The following is a 20539-nucleotide window of genomic DNA, read 5'->3' on the forward strand; positions in this document are numbered from 1 at the left end:
CACTTGTGTATATGGAAAGAAATCACCAAGAGAGTAATAAGAGAGTCCACGGACTGGGAAAGAATCTTTAGCAATGACACATTGGGAAAAGATCTTATTACTAAACTCTACAATACTTTGCAAGCTTACAATAAGAAAAAACTAACTAACTAAAGAGGTGGGCAAAGGACCTGAATAGAAGTTTCAGAATGGCAGAAATCAGAAAAGCATCATAAGCATCATATATCATATGCAAAAATGTTCCTGATCATTAGCCATAAGACAAGTGAAAATTAAAACAACTATGAGATAGCACCTAACGCACTCAAAGAGAGCCCATTTCAAAAAGTCAGAAAGCAACAAGTGTTGTAAGGACTGTGGGGAGACAGGAACTCTAGTCCACTGCTGGTGGACCGGTAGGTAGGTACAACCATTATAGAAATCGACTTAGCGATATCTAAAACAGATAGAATTGAGCTACCATATGACCCAGTAATCTCCCTACTGGACATTTACCCAGAAGAGGCAAGAAACAAACCACGGCCTGACATCTGTGCTCCAGTATTCATCGTGGCACAGTTCACAATTACAAGGAGTTGGAAACAACCCAACTTTCCATCAATAGATGAATGGATCAAAACACTGTGGTACACACATACAATGGAGTACTACACATTCCTAAAAAGCAGCGATGAACATATGAAGCATATTGCCGCATTGGAAGAACTGGAGGAAATCATTCTAAGTGAAGTAAGCCAAGCACAAAAAGACAAGTACAACATGATTCTGCTGAGATAATCTTTAAAAAAATGGGACCTAGGGGAAAAGTTACTATATACATACATTCCTGGGGTGAGGTCCAGGTACTATGGCAGGGGCCAACCCAATCCAGGGGTACATATGGGAGCCTACTAAATAGGAGGGGGAACAAAAAAGGGGGGCAAAAAAGACTGGGGGGGAGCGGGACACTAACACACCCAAATATATTGTCTATCTATTCACAGGAGGGAGGGCTTCAACCTGATAGGCCGACTTGAATACAACATACTGGCATGTACCAGGGAACCCATAGAGAGGTCTGTGGGGCTGGCCCCAATCCCAACTCTGTGGACCCCCCTCTCCCTCCCACAAAGAATGAACTTCAGAGGACAGCACTGAAGCTATAGCTTTGGGAGAGGGGCATATCTGATTAGAGCACACAGGAGAAACGAAGAGGGATGGAGAGAGAGGGGAGGACCTCCTGACTGGCCAAATTCCAAGGGCAATATTCAGGCTTGAAGCAGACAAGGCACAGAGAGGACCATAGGGCCAGTCCCACCAGGAGACATGACGTCGCTGACTAAACCATAGTGCCTCAGGGGACAATATTGGAGGCCCAGTGAGGGAATTGTGCCCAATCTGACCCCATCATGCTGGGGTGAAACACTAAGGGCAGCAAGGGGAGCAAAATGATGAAATCCCCGGGGAATACCAAAAACAGACTTTGAAGACAGAGGGTGGCACCCCATCAGACTCGACTGGTAAACACTCATAAGGGCCAACAAACAGACCTTGAACTCTTTATAGGCTTTTTCATTTTCATCAGTGGCTTTCTTTTTGTTATTGTTTGGCTTTGCCTGTTTTTTTGCGCTCATTAATGTCTCTGCATGTCTATCTAGATAAGATAGGTGGGATAAACAATTTGAAGACAAGAAACAAAAACAAAAACCAGAACCAATGGTTCCGGGAGGATATGGGAGAAGGGGAGGTAGGAGAAAAGGGGGGCGGGGGGGGGGGGCAGGAACCAACCCAGAGAAAAGGGAATAACAAGTGAGCTAAAATCAATGGAGAGAAGGGCGTAGGATGCCTAGTGGGGCTTAATCAAGGGCAATGTAGCAGTGAGGAATACTAAACCCAAATGAAGGCCAATTAGATGGTGGGACAAAGAGGAAATAAAAGGAAATAGAGGAAAGAACCAGGAGGCAAAGGACATTTATAGAGGTCTAAATACAGGCATGTACACATGTAAATATATTTATATATAATGAGAGGGGAATAGATCTATGTACTTTTATCTATATGTTAAGAATTAAGGTTGCAGAAAAAAAAGAATTAAGGTTGCAGATGGACATTGGGCATCGACTCAAGTACTCTCTCAACACAAGAACGCTTTGTTCTAATAATCCGGCATTCTGTGATGCTCACCTTCCCAACATAATTGCTGAAGAAAAAAAATGGGTGAATAAACAAATGTGGTGAAGAAAGCTAATGGTGCCCAGCTATCAAAAGCTATAGCATCTGGGGTCACATGGAAGAAACACATCAGCCTCTGTCAATGGGATCAGATATCAGGCACTGAAGACCCAGAACAAAATCATACCCAATGTGAATGGGGATGGGTGGGGGGAGCTTGGAGTGGAGACCCAAAGCCCATCTGTAGACACAGAAAGGTCACAAGGAAGAGATGACCCAGTCAGGATGCAATATAGCACCAATGAAACATACAACTTTCCTCTAGCTCTTTAATGCTTCTTTTCCCCCATTATCATGACCTCAATTCTACCTTATAAATTGGATTAGACCAGAACATGCACACTGCTACAGACAAGAGCCCAAAACACAGGGAATCCAAGATAGATAAAACCCTCAGGGCCAACAATGAGAGCAGAGATCAGGAGGACTAGGGGAACGTTGGGGGAGAAAGGAGAAATGGATCACAAGGATCAATATATGACCCCCTCCAAGGGGGACTAACAACAGAAAAGTGGGTGAAGAGTGACAGAGGATGATGTAAGATATGAAAATAATAATCTATAACTTATTAAGGGCTCATGAGGGAGGGAGGGGGGAAAATGAGGAGCTGATATCAAAGGTTCAAGTAGAAAGAAAATGCTTTGAAAATGATGATGGCAGCATATGAATACATGTGCTTGACACAATGGATGAATGTGTGGATTGTGAAGGGAGATGTAAGAGCCCCTAATAAAAGTATTGGATAACATTTTTCAAATGATTCATGCAGCCACAAGCAATGATGCAAAATGCAGGAATATCACAGGCTGTTGGGTGAAAAGTCTTGTCAATCAAATGGCAGTGGAAGCATCACAGGGCTGATGCAGGTCTCAGCGTGGCTCCCCAACACAAAGGTGAAGGCAGAGAGAGGGGAGGTGGGTCCCAGGACCCTCCTTATGAGGGAGGTCACGCCCACAGGGAGGCACCATCGGGCTGTGACTTGATTGACAGGCTAGACTCCACCCCTCCATTTCAAGTTGACATGAAATTATGTAACTACCACACTGATCTATTTTATTAAGCAAGGTGTCCTTTTGCAGGGACTGGTCTCTCCTGATAACATGTCCAAAATATGTGAGATGAAGTCTCGCCAATGTATCACTTGTATTGCCTGACACACTCAGGCTGCTAACGAGCACGGTGGCTTTACTTCCTCAAGACAAATGTGTTTGTTCTCTTGGTAGTCTACTGTCCTTTCAATATTCTTCACCATACCATAATTCAAATGCATCCATTCTGATGTCAGTCTTCTTTATTTATTGCCCCACTTTCACATGTACAGGAAGTGGTTGACAACCCCACAGGTCATGAATGGCTCAGGCTTCCAGAGAACATCCTTGCTCCTCAACACTTTAAAAAGATCTTGTGCAGCAGATTTGCCCAATGCAACATGCCATTTGATATTACTGCTGTTTCCATGAGCATTAACTATGAATCCAAGCAAAATGAAATCTTGGATAGCTTAGATCTTTACCCTGCTGCTGCCTATTGGTCCAATGTGAGGCTTTTAGTGTTCTTTACCTTAACCCTATAATGCCGGAATTTTTAATTTCAGGAAAGAATTTTTTTTGTTCTTATTCTTTACTTTCATAGCTATCAATATATTAATTAAATTATATTAATTAAATGTTATGAAAAAGTCACACTCGGTGTTATAGGGTTAAGTTGTAATCTATACTGAAGACTGCAGGCTTTGATCTTCATCAGCAAATGCTTCAAGTCTTCCTCACTTCCAGCAAACAAGGTTGTACCATCTGCATGCGGCAGGTTGTTAAGAGCTGTTTCTCCAATCTAGATCCTGCGTTTTTCACATAATCCAGTTTCTCAGATTATTTACTTAGCATACAGATTTAATAGCTATGGTGAAAGTATACAACTTCATGCATGTCTTTCCTGGTTTCAAACCATGTAGTGATCTCCTTTCCTGTTTGAATGGCTGCCTCTTGGTCCATGCACAGGTTCAGCACAAGCAGTGCAGTGTGTAGAATTCCCACTCTTTACCATTTATCCATAGTTGTTAACAGCCACACAGTCAAATACCTTTGCATAATCAAGAAAACACAAGTAAATATCTTTCCAACTACCATTTCAAGAGGTAGCATATTATCCTTTATAATTGAAGGAAGAAGTCCAAACTGCAATTGGGGGGGGGGGGCGAGGGTATACAGTGACTGTGTATTCACCTTCTTTGGATGCTTTCTGCGTAGTTCAATATTTTTCCCATAGAATCCTTTATATTGCAAATCAAGGCTTGGATTTTTTTCCATACATATATTATGGACTTGTTGGGGAATATATTATTTCCTACCCATTTTGTATTCTTGAGGCCTAACAATGTGTAGAAAATTGAAGGGGTCCACAAAAAATAGATGGTTTGGATGTGTACTACAGCTGAAATTCTAACCACGTGGCTTTCACTGACAGCGTTAACTCCATTTTTCAGAGTGACATAAATTCAGCTTCCTTTTACAACCCGCCTCCCTCCCATGAGTTAACCAGCAATGTGGCAGAAGCTTTGCCCTCATGTTACTGTGTCTGAAAACAGATCCCAACCACCCACTCTCCAGCCAGGCTAGCCAGGATCCTGGTGTTTTCAGGACTGTAACCTGTTAGAAGTGCATCGCAGGGCCTGGCTTCAGTGAAGCACGAAGCAGTCACACAAGAGGAGGAGGTAAGGGATATTTGAAGAAAAGGAAAGACATGGCATCTCCAGGAAGTGGGAAAGTATGAACAGAAAGACCAGATTGGATGGTGTGTTTATCTGAAGTCTATGATCTGCTTTAGGGTGACATTGACTCAGTCTTAAGCAGGACAAAGGCAAGGTAAAGATGTTAGGTAGCAGGATAGGGGGTTGTTCTCCGTGCCTAGGGGTCCCCTACAGGAAGCTGGAAGCTGACGAAGGCTAAAGGGCATGCACCAATTCAGGCTCCTAGCCAGGAAGGGGGTACACCTAAGTGGGTAGTACACCTGGGTGGGCCCCAATCTAGGCCAGGTGGGGTTAATTCAGCCAATGGGGTCAGCCTGTGCCATCGACCACGCCTCCCAGCGAAGAGCATCGAAAGGCTGGCATTGGAAGCCCGCTGCTCTCTTTTCCCCCCAGCTCTGTGGCTGGAGTGCTGGCCTCTCCGGCTTCAGGTTTCCACACGTGGATGTGAAGTGCCCTGAGGGGGCCTGTGTAAAACCTGAAACTCCTGTCCTTTATAAAAAACTCACTTGGATCACACACCAGGCTTCAGCGGGAATTGTTTCTCATGTGAAGCCAAGGACCGAGGTATTTGTAACCTGAGATACACGGGATGAGCGAGACTATTAGCATGGAGTCATAATGGCATAAAGGTTTGCTGAGGTACAAGGACAAGGAAGAGCAAAAGAAATGGTCACAAAAGCACGATTGGTGACAGATCAACACATCATACAGGTGGGACTGCAGAGATAGGTACAGGACCATGGTTAGGACGTGTACATTATGTTAACTAGAGGAATTGATAAGATTGGCCTTCCAACGAAGCAATTGGGGTGTGACTCTCCATGAACACATCCAGGCAAGCCTGGGAGAGGACTGTCCCTCCCTAGGCTGGCTGAAGAAAAGTGAGGTTACCTACTTTCCACTGCCCGAGCCAAGACTGTTCTCATCGCTGGTGAATGGGCAGAAGGAATTCAATGGTGGCTTAGTGGCAGTGAGGACTCTACAAGGTTATAGCCCCCTGCATCCATAGGCCCCTGCAGTCCAGGTGGTTAAAATTTAGCTCTAATACAGATCATTAACCTCAAGTTGAATGCTTCCCGGCATAACTTTTTCTAGCACCATTCAGAGACTTAGAGGCCCAGAAGAGACAGCTGGCAGGATTTAACTCTGATTGGTGTTTTGTTGAGCTACAAGGAGGAAAAGGACATTTTAAAGGGAAAGTCATAGTGATGGCCACAGAACTTTGCTTAGGAAGGAGGGGAGGGAAGCCAGGAGATAAAGGTCTTTGACCTTGCTTCATCTATGTCATCATTATAAGGGTTCCTTTATTTTGAGTGTTTTCCAACCCAAGGGGACTTATCTTCCAGCACTGTATTGTACATAGTCTATTGCTATCCAAAGGTTTTCATTGGCTAATTTTCAGAAGGATATCTTCAGAACTGTCTTCCTGGTCCGCCTTTGGTTGTCGGCCTGAGAGCCTGTTGTCGAAATGGACAAGTTCATGAAACCCGGGAAGGTGGTGCTGGTCCTGGCGGGACGCTATTCGGGACGCAAAGTCATCATCGTGAAGAACATTGATGACGGCACCTCGGACCGCCCCTACAGCCACTCCCTGGTGGCTGGAATTTACCGATATCCCTGCAAAGTGACAGCCGCCATGGGCAAGAAGAAAATTGCCAAGAGGTCGAAAATCAAGTCTTTTGTGAAGGTGTATAACTATAATCACCTCATGCCCACGAGGTACTCCGTAGATATCCCCTTGGACAAAACTATCGTCAACAAGGATATCTTCAGAGACCCTGCTCTTAAACGCAAGGTCCATCGGGAGGCCAAGGTCAAATTTGAGGAGAGGTACAAGACAGGCAAAAACAAGTGGTTCTTCCAGAAGCTGAGATTCTAAGTCTTGAGTCAAAATCATTAAAAACACCCCCAAAATAAAAAAAAAAAGAAATTTGAGTTTCACTATAATCAAACGAGGAGGGGCTCATGATAATTTTGAACTCAGATGCACCTAATGTAATGATTACCGTATATACTCGAATATAAGCCAGCCCGAGTATAAGCCAAGGTACCTAATTATTACCTGGGAAACCAGCAAAAACGGATTGACTCCAGTATAAGCCTAGTGTGGTAAATGCAGAACCTATTGGTGAGTTTCAATAATCAAAACAAATGAAAATAAAATTACTAAAAATTGAGACATCAGTGTGGGTAATGTATTTAAATATTTATTTTAAATAAAAAACATAAATAAAAGGACAGCAAGTCATTTAACATTAGTAAACCAGCAAAGTAAGTGGAAAATAGGTTCAACAAAAACAATAAGGTATCAACAATGATACCTTAAAAGTACTATTCCCTGAGCTCAACCAGCAACTAAACTAAAATGTAAAGAGTTAAAATCCTTCAAAACTGGATTCCTCATCATCATCCGTATGCCAATGCAGAGTTTCAGCTGGTGTGAGGTCATCATAGACGCTGTCCTCACTGAGATCGCCGTCACCACCATCACTGCTGTCATTTTCATACAAAGCGCAGTCTTCACCACCATCCATAGCATTACTAATACTACATTTCTGGAAGGCACGTCACACCATGTCTTCTGGAATGGCTTCCCATGCATCTCAAACCCACTTTGCTATTAACTCTATGTCAGGCTTCATGAGATTTCTTCCTTTTGTTCGTCGGGCTTGACCAGATGACATCCATTCATGCCACATCCTTCGCACACGGTCTTTAAAAGGCTTATTCAAAGATACACGTCATAGGACGGCTCTGATTGGTTAGATGTGAGTAAACAAACATTCAAAGCCCTACAGTGTCAGTGGGGCTTTGAATGAACAGCGGAGAAATGGCGCTCGACTCGTTACCTCGTTGGGGGTAGGGGAGGACAGCGAGATGTTACACCTTGCTGGAGTACCACTGAACCATGTATAAGCCGAACCCCAGTTTTTCAGCACATTTTTTGTATATAACGAGTATATACGGTATTTTGTAACTGAAAAGAAACAACCACCACCTTAGAAGGATATGTAATCTCCCAATAATCAGAGCTACCACGACCTAATTTTGTAGGCATTATGGCAATGTCAACTAATCACTCTTGTTACTAATGGTCCTTCTATTTTCTTATGTAAGTTCCCTAAACGGTCACTTTCTTGCATCTTTTAGTTCACAATCCTCAGGACCTTGTGACCCCCAGCTTGCAAATTGTCTGGCCTCTCAGAACAAGTTATTTATTTTAACTTTCAGTTAGACTCTGCCATTTTGCTCTGCGTTAAAGTCTGCTCCAAACATGTAGCAAGCTCATGCACGGCTGAATGAGAACAGCCGGCCCTTCTCCATCTTCAAGAGGATGCTTGAAGCAGTTGTGGCTCCTGGGACAGCCCATCTCACAGAGGGTTTTCCTGTTTTCGCCGACCCTGTGCATCACCAAACATACTATCCCTTTTTAGAGATCGTTCTCTCCTGATGATGTGTCCAAAGTTAGGGGAGCAGAAGTCTCACTGTTCTAGTTTCTAAAGAGCATTCTGGTTGCATTTCTGCTAAGACTGATTTACTAGTTTTTCTGAAGGTCTACTGTGTTTTCAGTATTCCTCGCCAACACATATACACTCTCCCCTTACTGGTGACCTGAGTGTGCTCCAGTTCACATTTCTCACCCCACTTAGTTGTCCATTTCATGTTTGGGGGATAGGCATGGCTAAGTGGGGTTGGAAAATGTGGATCAGGAGGCTTGAACACCGTGCGTGTGAATAGTCAACTTTATGTCTTGGTTTCATGGCCCGTTGCAGACAACCTCTGTATTAAGAGGATTCCTACTGGGCATTTAGAGGCTCAACAAATGATGAAAAGATCCAGTATGTCCTTCTGGGGACTCTAGGTAAATGAGCCAACAACTTTTTTAATAGAGGTAGTTTCATCACTTGAACGGTCAATTCTTAATGTGCCAAGTACCTTTTGCAAAATTGTTTTTATTTTGTCTTCAAAATTGCATTCAAGGTAAATTCAATTGGACTCTGCTATAGTTTTCTTGCTGTTGCATCTAGTCGGAGGGGTCAGAGGAAATGGAAGTTCCTGAAGGCAAAATTAGAATATATTTCTTCTTATTATCAGTGCAGTCGATGGAAATCAATGAAAATTTTGACAAATCAGTCAGCCTCCTGGGCCTCAGACTTCCATATGCTGAAAGCGAATTGCAACGATAATTCACAGAGAGTAAATAAATGTGTTCGCGTTGGTGCCAGTGCACCGGTTTAAAAGGCTTGAAGCCAGAGCCAATCTGTACAAACTTTTAGTAGTATGACGTCAGGATAGTAGGCGCAACCAGTGCGCACGCGCATATTTAAAGAGCCGGCGTGCTCTCGAGAGCTGCTTAGCACCGCCCTCATCGTCGCATGGCTCCGCCTCGGTTTCCCAGGGACCGTTCAGCCACGCCCCCTGGAACGGCAACCGCCAATCATCGCCGGCGTTTCCCGTGTCGTCATTGGTGCGTGCCCTGGTTTCCAAAGTTCGGAGGCGGGCTCCTGCGCTCGCGCACGCGCTCGTTTCCGCTTTCTCCACGCTGGTTCCGCGCCTCGCCGGGCCTGAGGCGGACTTCGTTTCGGGGCGTCTGTCACCGCCGCCGCGATGGGTAAAACTGCTGGCTCAGATCCGGGAGCCCGGCCCGACCCGGTCCGGAGCTTTAATCGTTGGAAGAAGAAACACAGCCATCGACAGAGCCAAAAGAAACAGCTGAGGAAGCAACTGAAAAAGCCCGAGTGGCAGGTGGAGCGCGAGGTTATCAGCCGCCTCACGCAAAACTACGAGAAGGTGAGGCGGGCCGGGCCCGGCTGGGGAGGGGGCCTGCGGCGGGCCGTGTGTTGCGGCAACGGCTACATAGGGGAAGGGCGGACCTGCCACTGAGCACCTCTTCTGGGGAGCATGCTGACAATCCACTGGGCCGGAGGAGGGAGTGGGCTTGCAGGTGTCCGACAGGACCTGTTGAGGCGGCCCCTCCCCCCGAAAGATCTGCAGGGTAGTACAACCCCGGCATCCATGCTTGCAGGCCGTTTTCCTGCTCACCCCACTGTTAGCGATAAAATGCTGCGGATTTGTTCCTAGTAGCCGTAAGTTCAGGTGATAACTGAATGGATAAATTCATTGGAAACACCACTGCAGTGTGGCAATGGTAGTAGCTCCCAGCTCAGCCTTCTTGGGTCAATCAGTTCCCCTGCTTCTCCTGCCCTGTAAATCCCTTGTCTGTTGGCCCACATTCCCCTCACACAGCCGGCCAGTGAGTACCCTCTCCTAGCGCAGTGTAACCAGGGATTTAACATGTGGATCATTCATGGAATTAAACTCATCACTTGCCCTGGCAATTTCCTTTAAATGACGCCCCTCGCAGTAAGATTATGTAGAATTTGGGAGGCGTTTGCTTTGGACTTGGAGTGAAGATGATAAGATTTTAATTCCAGCGTTTGCTTATCAGATGAGTGACTTTGGGTAAGTTACTGCTTCTTGTGCTTCTGTTATTTTTTTGGTCTTAAAGGTACAATGAACTTTACCATTTATGCTGTAGGGATATAAAAGCCTTTCTGCATAATGCCTGGCAAGTAGTAATGATTCAGTATACCTTGGTTTAGGTCATCTTGTCTGGATCACTGTAGTAGCTTATGCTTCTAAGAAGAATCAGCAAACTTTTTTACTGTACAGGTCCCAGGGTGGTGCAGACTGTTAACTTGCTTGGCTGTGAAAGGATGTGCCCCAAGACACACATAGGAAGAAAGGCCTGGTGAGGTACTGTTAGAGTAGAACTGTGCTGTACGAATTTCAAGGGCTTGTTTTTCAGAAGTAGATCACAAGGCCTCTCTTTAGAGGGGCCTTTGGGTGGACTCCTTCAGGAGCTTTAGGGGTGTAGTAGATTATGGATTGGCCTGCTAACTGCCAGGATAGGAGTTTGAACTCACCAGTTGCTCCAGGGGAGAATGATGAAGCTTTCTATTCTTGTAAAGATTTACAGTCTTGGAAACCTATCTGGTGTGGAGGGACTGACAAGTTAGCAGTCACTTGCTTACCCTTGATCCACAATGGCCCCTTCATCAAAGACTTCTTAATCTTACTGGAAAAGCAGGAGAGGAGATGGGGTAGATACCACTTTATGACCCTCTGTGATAGCTTATAACCCTATCTGATAATACCTATTTCTCATGAAAGTGAGTAATGTCTCGCATCCTGAAGGAGGAACAAATCTGTCTTGGAAGAAGTGCAGCCAGAAAATTCCTTAGAAGCGAGCATGGAAGACTTTATCTGATGTTCTTTGGACAAGTTCTCAGGAGAGACCCTTAGCTGGAGAAGGATATCAGGGTTAGTGAAATCGAAGGTCAGCAGAAAGGAAGACCCATCACTCGATGGACTGATACAGTCGCTGCAGCAGTACACTCAACCACGAGGCTGTGAGGCTGGCAGCAGGACCCGGCAGGGTTTCATTCTTTAGTACCAACTCCACCGCACCAACCAACGTACCGAATATACTTGAGTGTAAACTGATCCGAATATCAGCCGAGGCACCTAATTCTACCACAAACACTGCATTAAAAATGTGCTGAAAAAGTCAGCTTATACACGTGAACATACAGCAATGCTTCAACTCCTGCAATTGAGAAGAGACAAACCATTTGTTTCAAGTTCACAGCAGACTAAATCGTGATTAAGGAAAGAATCAGAACTGGAATAATTGATTGTTCTATTCTGTCACTGGCCTTATTCCTACTGATGATGTTGACTTTTTCCACAATGCAGCGGTTTGATACCTGTGAGGTTCTGGTCTTTCTTTACAGTACAAGATAGTTCTCAAAATGTTCTTTTGATGATGTGATCCCATCCCTTGTTTTTCAACCCAACATCGTAAACCATATGACTCCAGTTGGCCAGTTCTGCTCTCCGGGTAGCAGCCTATTCACACAGATCCCAGGAGTTAGAATGCAGACATTTTAGGGCAGCTATTACAATGCCTACCACGTCTCCAAAGGCCGTCATGCTCCAAGTACAACCCTCAATTCAGGGTCACATGCAACAACCCAAAAGACATTTCCCCCCACTCAAAGAACATCATGTATTTTTGTTTCTTTTTTTAGGTGTTTCTCAAATTGTATTTCCCACCTAGAACATCCTTGCCAATATTTTCCATCTGGTGAACTCATCATTCAGGAGCTAACTCCACCCATTGTGTACAGTATGTGTACTGTAAAAGGCATCAGATAAGGTGGAGATGTGCAGAACAATACCCAGCTCGCACTCAGGTCTCCAGGTCAGGCGTGAGGCTGCAACCCCAGAAGGAAGGGGAGTTCTCAGGGAAAACACGGTTTCCTGATTCATGTGCGCTCAGAAGGGGTACTTTATAAGATAACTTGATCTTTTTCTCTGACTCCCTAGCACTAAAAATACTTAGTATTAGTGTGTCATTTTTTGTCAACTCTAGTCCATCCTTTTAGCAGCTAGTTCTATGAGAACAAGGGTTATGTGTTTTTGTTTTTCAAACCTGGGCCTTAACAAAACTCAACCAAATTCATTGCCAGTGAGTTAATGCCGATGCATAGCAGCAACCCTGCAGGACATGGTAGAACTGCCCTCTGAGTTTCTGACGCTGTAACTTCTTAGGCGGAGAAAACCCTGTCTTCTCCTCAGAGGCTGGTGGGTTCACACTGCTGACTGTGGTTAGAAGCCCATTTTCTTTCTTTAAAACAAATCATCTTATTGGGGCGCCTTCAGCACTTATCACCATCCACTTCCATCCGTCTATTCATTGTGTCAAGCACTTTAGCCTGTCTTCATAACCAGTAAGCAACCAGGGCTCCCGGGCTTTGATGGAGACCTGTGGCAGTGGCGGTGATGTGTTGTGCTGTTCACCACTAAGTCTTTACTCTTATAAATTTAGTCTTGGAAACCCACTGGGGCAGTTCTAGTCTGTCCTACAGGGTCAACTCGGTGATAACGGGCCTTAACAAGTACCTGCCAAATTGTTGAAATTCAGATGTTTCTTAGTCAACATTTTCAGTCTTTCACCCTTAAGACTAGTGAATAACACTGGTGAATCATGGTTTTGGAATAAAACAAATTATGCATAGATGCTACCACCCAAAGAGCCATACAATGAGCAGGGTACAAAATCCCTTGATGACATAGAGAACAACAAATATGAGTATAGTATAGTATTTCTAGCCCCGGGGTATTGGTTTGGCACTGTATTTCTTTCTTTATCTCCCCTTACCCCCTTGTTCCTTCAATTCTATAATCACCACTACCTGCCAGGAGTATTTGCATTGTATAAAAACCAGGTGCCCTCTTTAATTCTGGCTGTCTTCACATTACTGACTGGAGCTTCATTCCACCACACATTGAGAAAGAGAGCCAGCACTACATGGACCGAGACCATGGCCACAATGGCGGTGTAATTAATAATAACTTTCCCAACTGGACATGGCCATCAAAATGATAAACCAAACTCACTGCTATTGAGCTGATTCGACTCATAGCAGCCCCATAGAACAAGGTAGAACCTCCCCTTTGGGTTTCAAAGACTGTAATTCTTCATGGGAGTAGGAAGTCACTCTCCCCAGGAGCTGTTTGTGGTTTCAAACTGCTGACCTTGTGTTTACCCACTGTGCTGCCAGTGCTCCTGGGATATGCCCAAGACACCATCAAATATTGACTTACAAAACTATGGTTAGAGGTATAAACATAGGGGTGCACTTATGTAAATATATATTAATCCATAAAAATAGAGGTATTGGCTTATGTACATATATTTATATGGCCATAAATTGAGGAAATGGATGGCCTTTAGGCCTCTGCTCAAGCCCTCCCTCAATGCAAGAACACTTTGTTCTAACAATCTGACATTCCGTGATGCTCATCCTCCTGACACAATTACTGAAGACAAAATGGGTATATAAGTTTATGTGGTGAAGAAAGCTGATAGTGTCTGGGGCCTTAAAGGCTTGAAGTTAAACAAGCAACTATTTAGCAGAGAAGTAACCACTTGGAGGAGGCACTCCATCTGTGTGATTATGGGGTGTCGACAGAATCAGGTAACAGACATCAGAAGACCCCAAACACAACATTTTTGAGAATTAGGGGGTCAGAGCAGACCCCAAACCCATCTGTAGACAATAGGACATCCCTCACAGAAGGGTCACAAGGAAGGAGTCAACCAGGGCGTAGTATAGCATGATGAAACTTACAATGTTCCTCTGATTCTTTGAGGCTTCCTCACCCCCCACTCTCATGACCCCCGTCCTGCCTTTGAGTTCTGGCTGTACACTGGCATGTACACTGGTACAGATAAGAGCTCACAAACCTGAATCCAGGTCAGATAAACCCTCTGGAACAGAAATGGGAGGAACGATACCAGGAGAGTAGTGGGAGGTAGCAGGAGGAAGGGGGTACAGATCATAAAGATTGATGCATAATCCTTCCCACCCTGAGGGGAACGAACAACAGAAACACGGGTGAAAGGAGACTGCTTTCGCTGTAAGATATGAAAACAATAATTTATCATTTATCAAGAGGTGGTGAGGGTGAGGAGAGGAAAAAGAGGAGTTGATACCAAGGGCTCAAATAGAAAGTCAATGTTTAGAAAATAATGATGGCAATATCTGTACAAATATGATTGATACCATCGGTATATGGAATGTTATGAGTTGTAAGAGCCCCCAATAAAATGATTTTAAATGATTTTAGGGGTAAAATATAGCCCAGTATGAAATATGATCATCAGGCTGTGAAGAAGGGTTATGTCTTCAGAGTAGCTGCTGATGAACTCTCACTCTTGAAGGCAGGAAGTGCAGGCATTCAGCGCTCCCCTTCCCATGCGCTCCTTGGCGGCACTGTGACAGGGATGGGGCAGAGGGCAAGCTCATTCATTTCTTGAGAAACATCTAGAGCAGCTTTCTCAACCTGTGGGTTCCAACCCCTTTGGGGATTGAATGATCCTTTCACAGGGGTTGTCCAATTCATAACAGTAGCAAAATTACAGTTAAACGAAGTAGCAACGAAAATAATTTTATGGTGGGGGCGGTCACCATAACATGAGGAACTGAATGAAAGGGTCAGGGCGTTAGGAAGGTGGAGAACCACTGCTCTAGAGCAACATGAGGAGCCTTGGTGGCATAACTAGGCTTAATTAGGGGTGGTGGTTTGAAGTCACCCATCAGCACCATGGGAGAAAGACCTGGTGAATCTTTTCTGTAAAGATCAAGACCAAGCCATTGCCTTTGAGTCAGTTCTGACTTCTAGAGACCTTATGGGTTTCCAGGGCTGTACATCTTTATATAATTGGACTGCCACATCATTCACCCACAGAGAGGCTGGTGTATTTGAACTGAGTAGCGAAGTGCTTCATCAAGAAAACTGTGGAGCAGTTGTACTCTGTGACAGGGTGTCACTGTTAGTCAAAGTCGACATGATGGCACCCAACAACACACACGTAGTAGTGAGAGTAGACAGGAGTTGGATTTATGCCACCTGGGTTAGAGCTTCTTTTACACTTCTAGCTTTTAAAGCCTTAACCTGGAACAAATGATGTTTCATTGTTGTGTCTTCGTGTTTCCTCTGGGTAAGGGGAACAATGTCACAGGGTTGTCTGCTGTGAGGATACATATACAAAAAATGGATAAACATTAGTAATTATTATTGAAACAAAAGATGGAAAACAATGATTCAAAGGAACGAGGCTTACTGGCCGGTAGAAAGATGGGACTCCGAAGCCTTTAGGTCTGGAGGTCTGGAACTGAATTCACGTCTAGGTTAGAATAACAGGAGTTTAAGAACAAAAGGGCAGCACTTACCCAAGGACAGAGGTCAGGGTTGGGAAATGAAACGGGAGACTCAGGGAGGGAGTGGGACAAGCTTGGCTTGGCACATGGAATGAATTGCAATAGATGAGCCGAATGAGAACGTGTGTCAGTTTTTTAAGGTAAACCTGATGATCAGCTCTATAAACCTTCAAGTTCACAATGAAAAAAAAATCAGTGCTAGCAATCAGAACAAAACAGAATCACCATCGAGTTGATGCTGACTCTCATGGGACAGGGTAGAACTGCCCCTGTGAGTTTCCAAAACTGTAACTGGAGTAGAAAGCGCTGTCTTTCTCCCACGGAGCAGTTTTTAGCTGCTGACCTTTCAAATTGAGAACAAAGTCGTCCTGAAAGGGTTTAGCCATGTAGCAAACAGGACTTGGTCAAACACAAGCACAAGCACTGCCCTTAGTCTCTCAGAGGAAAGTTGATTTTTTTCCCCTCTGGTTTCTAATCTTGGGAACTTCATGATCTAGGTTAAGTGTAGATTGTGATGTGAAATACATACAAACTGTGGTCCGTTTGTTGCCTGGAGTGTAATTAAGATAAATGAACCTTCCTTAATGCAACAAAGAGCCCAATAACCACAACCATGCCCTCAACCTTAGGATAAAGGTATGCCCGAAATGCTGCCTGGTGTAGCTACCCAGTCAGGAAGAGAATCAGAGTTAAATCTTGCAGATTAATAGGTATCCCCAGGGGAAGAGGAGGGAGCCGGTGGCTCAATGGTTGAGCATGAGCAAAGTGTGTCATTAACAGCTGCTCTGTAGGCAAAAGATGCAGCGGTGTGTGTTCATACAGATTCAGTCTTGGAAACTCAATGGGACAGTTCTACTCTGACCTATTAGGGTCTTTGTGAGTTAGAATCGACTCGATGGCCAAAGATGCTCACTGCAGGCCGTGCCACATCCAGTATCAGAATTGTTAGTTGCCAGCACGAGTCAACCCTGAAAGGCATCAAAGCTGGGTCAGTTCATAGAGGTCAAGTTGTTTCTTCCTGCGGCTTGTGCCTGCCTGTACCACTTGGCTTAGATGTGTTACTGCCTTTGACCCTTACAATACTGAGCAATCCCAAGCCCACTGCCATCTACCCAATTCCAACTATTACAACCTCACACATTGTTTCTGAGCTTGTAAATCTTTACCAATGTGGATAGCTTCATCTTTCTTCCAAAGAATGACTAGAAGTATATTTGCTGAATGAAGAAATTGAGACGCAGAGTTGAAGAATCTTTCCCGAAGACACTGAGTTAGTTTAAATCCAAACCCATTAAGATTTAACCTGGTCTGCTTAAACTGCAAATAAGTTACTATTTCATTGGGCTAGACTATGTGGACATGTTTAGTGTTTGACCATTTTCCTTTAGAATGGGGCTTTGGAGGCTTGTCTGACCTCTGCCTGGGGGCAGTAAGGAGTTGGAGTCCCCTTCTCCCTAGTGCAGCCAGAGGTCCTCAGATAAACTACAGTGTTTTCACAACCTCTTTTGGTCAACATTCCATTCCCCATAAAAACAGGTTTTTTGCAGGTAATTCTATAAGAGAAGTGTGGACTGCAGCACATTTTAATGCATTTCTGAGCTTGACTTCCACTAGAAGTTCTTCCCCGAGACAGGATGCTATTTGAGCTGTTCTCCTAATGCTAGTTCCTTGCTGACTCCCCAGTGATCTGGGAGGATTTGTAGGGATTCAGGCAATATTTTAATAAAATTTGTGTTTTTAGAGTTTGTGGGTGGAGAGCAGTCGTGTCTGGGCTACATTATGAATGCTGGGAAAGATGATGTGTAGATTGTAAAGTGAAATGCAAGTTGTTGTCCCTTCGTTGCCTGGAGTGTAATTTAAATAAATGAATCTTGCAAATGCAACTGTCCTCTTTTGTGAATCATGAATAATTTGGCAGCACATCCCCAGATCTGAGCAGCAGTTTCTGCGTTGCACCAGTTGTAATAAAACAATTCTCCTGAGCAGCCAGAATGGAATTCATAAAATTGGGTTTATGCTAATGAAGAACATCAGTAATGAACATTTGGCTAATGTAAAAATGATACTTATTATCGCTTCAGAGCATGATAAAGGCATTTCCTCTGATTCTTATAAAATACTACCTTTTGTTCAGGACACCCTCAATTGAGTATCAGGTGGGATTCCACGTGCCACTGCATCTGTGGTGAACGTTGTGAAAGTTTTGCGCTAACAAGATATATTTATACAACTGATTTCAACCTGTGCTCCATGGTTTGTAAAAAGCACTGTTCTTGTTATGATCTGTGATTTTCAATCATTTTCCCTTGTATTTCTTTAAAAAAATCATTTTATTGGGAGCTTGTACAACTCTCACAATCTATACATCCATCAATTGTGTCAAGCACATTTGTACATTTGTTGCCATCATCATTTTCAAAATATTTGCTTTCTGCTTAAGCCCTTGGTATTAACTCCTCATTTTTCCCCTCCCTCCTGCTCCCCCTCTCCCCCCTCATAAACCCTTGATAATTTACAAATTATTATTTTGTCATATCTTACACTGTCTGACATCTCCCTTCATCCACTTTTCTGTTGTCCATCCCCCAGGGGGGAGGTTATATGTAGATCCTTGCAATTGGTTCCCCCTTTCCACTCCACCCTCCCTCTACCCTCTAATATCGCCACTCTCAGCACTGGTCCTGAAGGTAGGGATTATCTGTCCAGGATTCCCTGTGTTTGCAGTTCCTATCTGTACCAGGGTACGTCCTCTGGTCTAGCCAGATTTGTATGGTGGAATTGGGATCATGATAGTGCGGGAGGGGGAGGAAGCGTTTAGGAACTAGAGGAAAGTTGTATGTTTCATTGTTGCTACACTGCACCCTGACTGGCTCATGTTCTCCTGAGACCCTTCTGTAAGGGGATGTCCAGTTGCCTACAGATGGATCTTGGGTCCCCAATCTGCACTCCCCCTCATTCACAATGATTTGTTTTGTTCTTTGTTGTCTGATACCTGATGCTTTTGACACCTTGTAATCACACAAGCTGGTGTGCTTCTTCCATGTGGGCTTTGTTGCTTCTGAGCTAGATGGCTGCTTGTTTACCTTCAAGCCTTTAAGACCCCAGATGCTATATCTTTTGATAGCCGGGCACCATCAGCTTTCTTTACCACTTTTGCTTATGCATCGATTGTCTTCAGCGATTGTATTGGGAAGGTGAGCACACAATGATATGATTTTTTGTTCTTTGATGCTTGATAATGGATTCCTTCGGCACCTTGTGATCACACAGGGTGATATGCTTCTTCCATGTGGGCTTTGTTGCTTCTGAGCTAGATGACCGCTTGTTTACCTTCAAGCCTTTAAGACACTAGGTGTTCTATCTTTTGATAGCTGGGAACCATCAGCTTTTTTTCACCACATTTGCTTATGTATCTGCTTTGTCTTCTGCCATGGTGTCAGGAAGGTGAGCATCATGGAATGCCAGTTTAATAAAACAAAGTATTTTTTCATTGAGGGAGTACTTGAGTGGAGGCCCAATGTCCATCTGCTACATTAATACTAAACCTATAAGTATATGCACATAGATCTATTTCTTCATCTTCATATATAAATATCCTTGCATATGTCTATGTCTTTATTGTCTTTATCTAGACCTCTATAAATGCCCTTTGCCTCCTAGTTCTTTCCTCTATTTCCTTTTACTTTCCTCTTGTCCTACTATCATGCTCAGCCTTCATTTGGGTTTCAGTAATTCCTCTTGGTTACATTACCCTTGATCATGCCCTACCAGGCCTCCTACACCATTGATTTGGATCACTTGTTGTTACCTTGTCCCTGGGTTTGTTAATAACACCACTTCCTTTCCCCCCCACCTCCCCCTCTCCCATGTCTCTCCAGAACTGTCGGTCCCGTTGTTTTCTCCTCCAGATTGTTCATCCAGCCTATTTAAATTATTTAGACAGTCCTGCGGAGATAATAACATGCACAAAAACAAGACAGAGCAAATCAAAGCAACAAAAGAAGACACAACAAAATAACAACAACAACAAAAAGCCAATGAGAAAAAACCAACAATAACAAAAAAGAAAAGCCTGTGGTTAGTTCAAGGACTGTTTGTTCTCCTTTAGAAGTGTTTTCCGGTTGAGTCTGATGGGGTGCCAAGCTTTGGCCCCAAAGTCTATTTTTGGCATTCCTTGGGGACTTTGTTGCTCTGTTCCCCTTGCTGTTCTGTTGCACTCCCTTAGTGTTTTGCCTATGTGTGGTGGGATCAATTCCTACACTGTGTCTCCAGACCCTTGTATGTCTTAAACTGATTGCAGGGGCATTAAATTATTAATATAGTTCTTCTTACCAAAGTCTCTAACTCCCACCAAAGTTTTTCCTGGGTGGGTCTAGTAAGAACATGGGAGAAGATATTGATAGGATTCACTGTGTGTAATTGTGAACAAGTTTCCCAGGAATGCTATCCTACTGCAGATGAAATAAGCCCTTCTGAGGAGCAGGGGAAGAGCTCCCATTACGAGCAAGAGCCAGGGAGTGGAGGACATCCTTTGGACTCCCAGATCGAGGCACATTGAACTTTCTGGACCCAAAGCCAGAGGATGAAACAGTTGGGGGTCCACGCAGCAAGTAAAGCAAGGAGGCTGACCTGTGGAATACTGGGTCCTGTGGTGACTTATTCAGGGAGGGGGTTTGCTGACCCAGGGAGCTTGGGTTGAATGACTTTAGGTTGAGACTTTCAGAGGAGCAGTATGGTGTCTGGACATCTGTGAGCATCCCTGAAAGAACTTTAACAAGTCCTGATGAGC

At 44.1% G+C, this 20539-nt stretch overlaps 2 protein-coding genes across 2 annotated transcripts in view; both read left to right on the top strand.

The window, feature by feature from the left end:
- Window positions 1–6425: 6425 nt before the first annotated feature.
- Window positions 6426–6836, top strand: LOC142447036 (large ribosomal subunit protein eL27-like). Its single transcript, XM_075548752.1, has one exon. It carries the CDS (start codon window positions 6426–6428, stop codon window positions 6834–6836), a length of 411 nt encoding a protein of 136 aa, XP_075404867.1.
- Window positions 6837–9479: 2643 nt separating this feature from the next.
- Window positions 9480–20539, top strand: part of DDX10 (DEAD-box helicase 10) — a 248652-nt gene continuing 237592 nt past the window's right edge. The window contains exon 1 of the mRNA XM_075546562.1: window positions 9480–9748. Within this exon, the coding sequence (XP_075402677.1) occupies window positions 9566–9748 (183 nt within the window). The 5' untranslated portion in view covers window positions 9480–9565. The remainder of the gene's footprint in view (window positions 9749–20539) is intronic.

Source organism: Tenrec ecaudatus, chromosome 4 (assembly GCF_050624435.1).
Source record: "Tenrec ecaudatus isolate mTenEca1 chromosome 4, mTenEca1.hap1, whole genome shotgun sequence".
NCBI classification, from domain to species: Eukaryota; Metazoa; Chordata; class Mammalia; order Afrosoricida; family Tenrecidae; genus Tenrec; species Tenrec ecaudatus.